Source organism: Nematolebias whitei, chromosome 9 (genome assembly GCF_014905685.2).
Source record: "Nematolebias whitei isolate Nwh7 chromosome 9, NemWhi1, whole genome shotgun sequence".
Classification (NCBI taxonomy): domain Eukaryota; kingdom Metazoa; phylum Chordata; class Actinopteri; order Cyprinodontiformes; family Rivulidae; genus Nematolebias; species Nematolebias whitei.
In genome coordinates this window covers 17,270,483-17,273,011 of record NC_056506.1, presented here as the reverse complement: position 1 = coordinate 17,273,011, position 2,529 = coordinate 17,270,483, and the positions used below count along the sequence as shown (strand labels likewise).

The following is a 2,529-nucleotide window of genomic DNA, read 5'->3' as shown; positions in this document are numbered from 1 at the left end:
ATTCATCCATCCACCCATCCATCCATTCATCCATGCATTCATCCATCATCCACCCATCCATCCATCCATCCATCCAGCCATCCATCCACCCATCCATCCATCCATCCATCCATCCATCCATCCATCCATCCATCCATCCATCCATCCATTCATCCATCATCTGTACCCACTTCTTCCTTTTTGGGTTGTATGGGTCACTGGTGCCCATGTCCATCAGTCACTGTGTGTGAGGTGAGGGACACCCTGGACAGGTCTCCAGTCCATCACAGGGACACATAGAGACAAACAACCATTCACCCTCTCATTCACACCTAGGGACAATTTAGAGTTACCAATCAGTCTAACATGCATGTTTTTGGTCTGTGGGAGGAAACCGGAGTACCTGGAGAAAGCCCACGCAGTATTGAGAGAACACATTACAAACTCCACCCAGGCTCCCGACCAGGATTTGATCCAGCAACCTTTTCATTGAGAGCCAGCAACTCTACCAACTGAGCCACCGTTTTGTCCCTAAAGATCTATGTTTAAAATAATGCTAGTAACTATTTGGAGTAAACGTTGTTAGCAAAATATCATATGAACCACAGGATTGTTTTTAATAAATCTTTCATGAATTGTTTGGTGTACCTTCATCATGCAGTTAATGTTTAGCTGCTTCATCTGTTCGGTAAGGTAGTCCGCCTCTGATGATTTGTATTTGATGCTTCTCTGCAGAACTTCTATCTCTCCATTCAGCTTCATCTTGTCCACGAGGAGCCTCTCCTTCTCCTGGTCGTGTTTCTGCTGCAGCTCACTGCCGCTCTGCTTGTGCTGCTCAATAATGGCTGTGCGATTTTGGCTGCACTCGCGGTAGTCATTGGACAGGCGCCAGTTCTCAGCCTTCAGGTGGTTGTTCTCCACCTGCATGTTGGACACTTGGTCTCCGACGCTGTTTAGGTAGCGCTGGAGCTTGTCCTCCACCTCCCGGGACAGGCTGGTGCAGTTGCTTTGGATCTGCTCCAGGTGTTCCCTCTGCTTGGGGCAGGTGAGCTGGAAAACGATGTGTCGAGGGAAGAGAGAGTTGATTTTTTCCAGTAAGGCCTTGGAGACAGAGGAGACAGAGCTCAAGATCTGGGAAAACTCGTCTTTTGCTTTCTGCTTGTAGAGCTCCAGCTCCTTCTCCTGGATGGACTTTTCTCTCCTGAGGTGAATGGTCTCCAGGGCGTACTTGTCCTTCTCCTTCACAGTCTGTTCTCTGTCTATCTTCATCCTGGTCACAGTTTGGGTGAAGTTGGACTCGATGAGTTCACACCGGGCTTTCATTTGTTCTAACAACAGCCCACCGTTACAGCTGCCAGGAAACAGTGGTGCTTTGAAAAGATCAGGAGAAGACATTTGAAATCAAATCAAATTCATACAAATGTCACTAATGATGGAAAAAAAAACATTGTGCATCTGTTTGTTATTGGTAGTTAGTGATGAATTAAAGACTTACATGGTACTAGTCGTGAGACAGAAGGACTTCTGGACTTGCAAAAGGACAGGTCACTGTTGCAAGTTTGCTAAAAAACAAACAACAAAACGATTAGTTTTTACTTGTTACCACCCACCACCAATAAAACCAAAACTGAAATGTAATGTTTTTGCCTTAATATTCATTCAACCTTTATTTAGACAGGTATGACAGATATGACAGACAGATATGAATGCATGTGTGTTTGTTAGCCACTGTTTTAATGAAACTTGCACAAAGTAGTCATTATATTTACATCTACAACTTGACTTTTTGGAGGCAACCCAATCCAAGATGGCTGCCACAGCCATGTGACCCTATAAAACACAACAATAAATCCCGTCGCCAAGGGATTTGAATTGTAAATGGTTCGACATGAGTGTTTTTTTGAGCAGGGCATGTAAGTAAACCTTAATGTTTTTTGTTGAAAGTTATTCAAGTGTGAGAATAGGGTAACAGAAGTAGGTTTATGGTTTGTTTGTTTGTTTGTTTGTTTTGCTTGCAGCGCAAAGTGATGAATCCAGGCGAGTGAAGGGAGAAATTTTATCTACAACTGGATCAATGGCGGAGTCAGGGGGTGGCCAAAGGTGGCCTTGTCCCCCATAGAATAATCTTCGGCCATACAACCATTCGCTGTAATCATTTTGAAGTATACATTTAATCAAAATAAAATCTAGGAATCATAGATTCCTCCAGTGACTGGGGTGGTCGGTTTACATATATATGTAAAACGACCATACATATATATATATATATATATATATTTTTTTTTTTTTTCATTTAGCCTTTATTTATCCAGGTAGTCTCATTGAGCCACGAGAACTCATTTTCAAGCGAGACCTGTTTAGGGAGCACATGGTGGGGGTTAAGGGCCTTGCTCATGGGCCCAGAGTGGGGCGAATGAGGGTGGGGGCAAGTGTGGGTGTGTCACCTACCCCACCCACAATTTTGATGTTGTCGGGGCCGGGGCGTGAACCGGCGATCTTCGGATCACAGGCCCACCTCTCTAACCTCTGCGCCACCACTCCCCAATATAT

At 44.4% G+C, this 2,529-nt stretch overlaps 1 protein-coding gene across 1 annotated transcript in view; it reads right to left on the bottom strand.

The window, feature by feature from the left end:
- Window positions 1-1,302, bottom strand: part of plvapa (plasmalemma vesicle associated protein a) — an 8,470-nt gene extending 7,168 nt beyond the window's left edge. Inside the window, exon 1 of the mRNA XM_037682018.1 lies at window positions 628-1,302. Within this exon, the coding sequence (XP_037537946.1) occupies window positions 628-1,302 (675 nt within the window). The remainder of the gene's footprint in view (window positions 1-627) is intronic.
- Window positions 1,303-2,529: the final 1,227 nt, after the last annotated feature.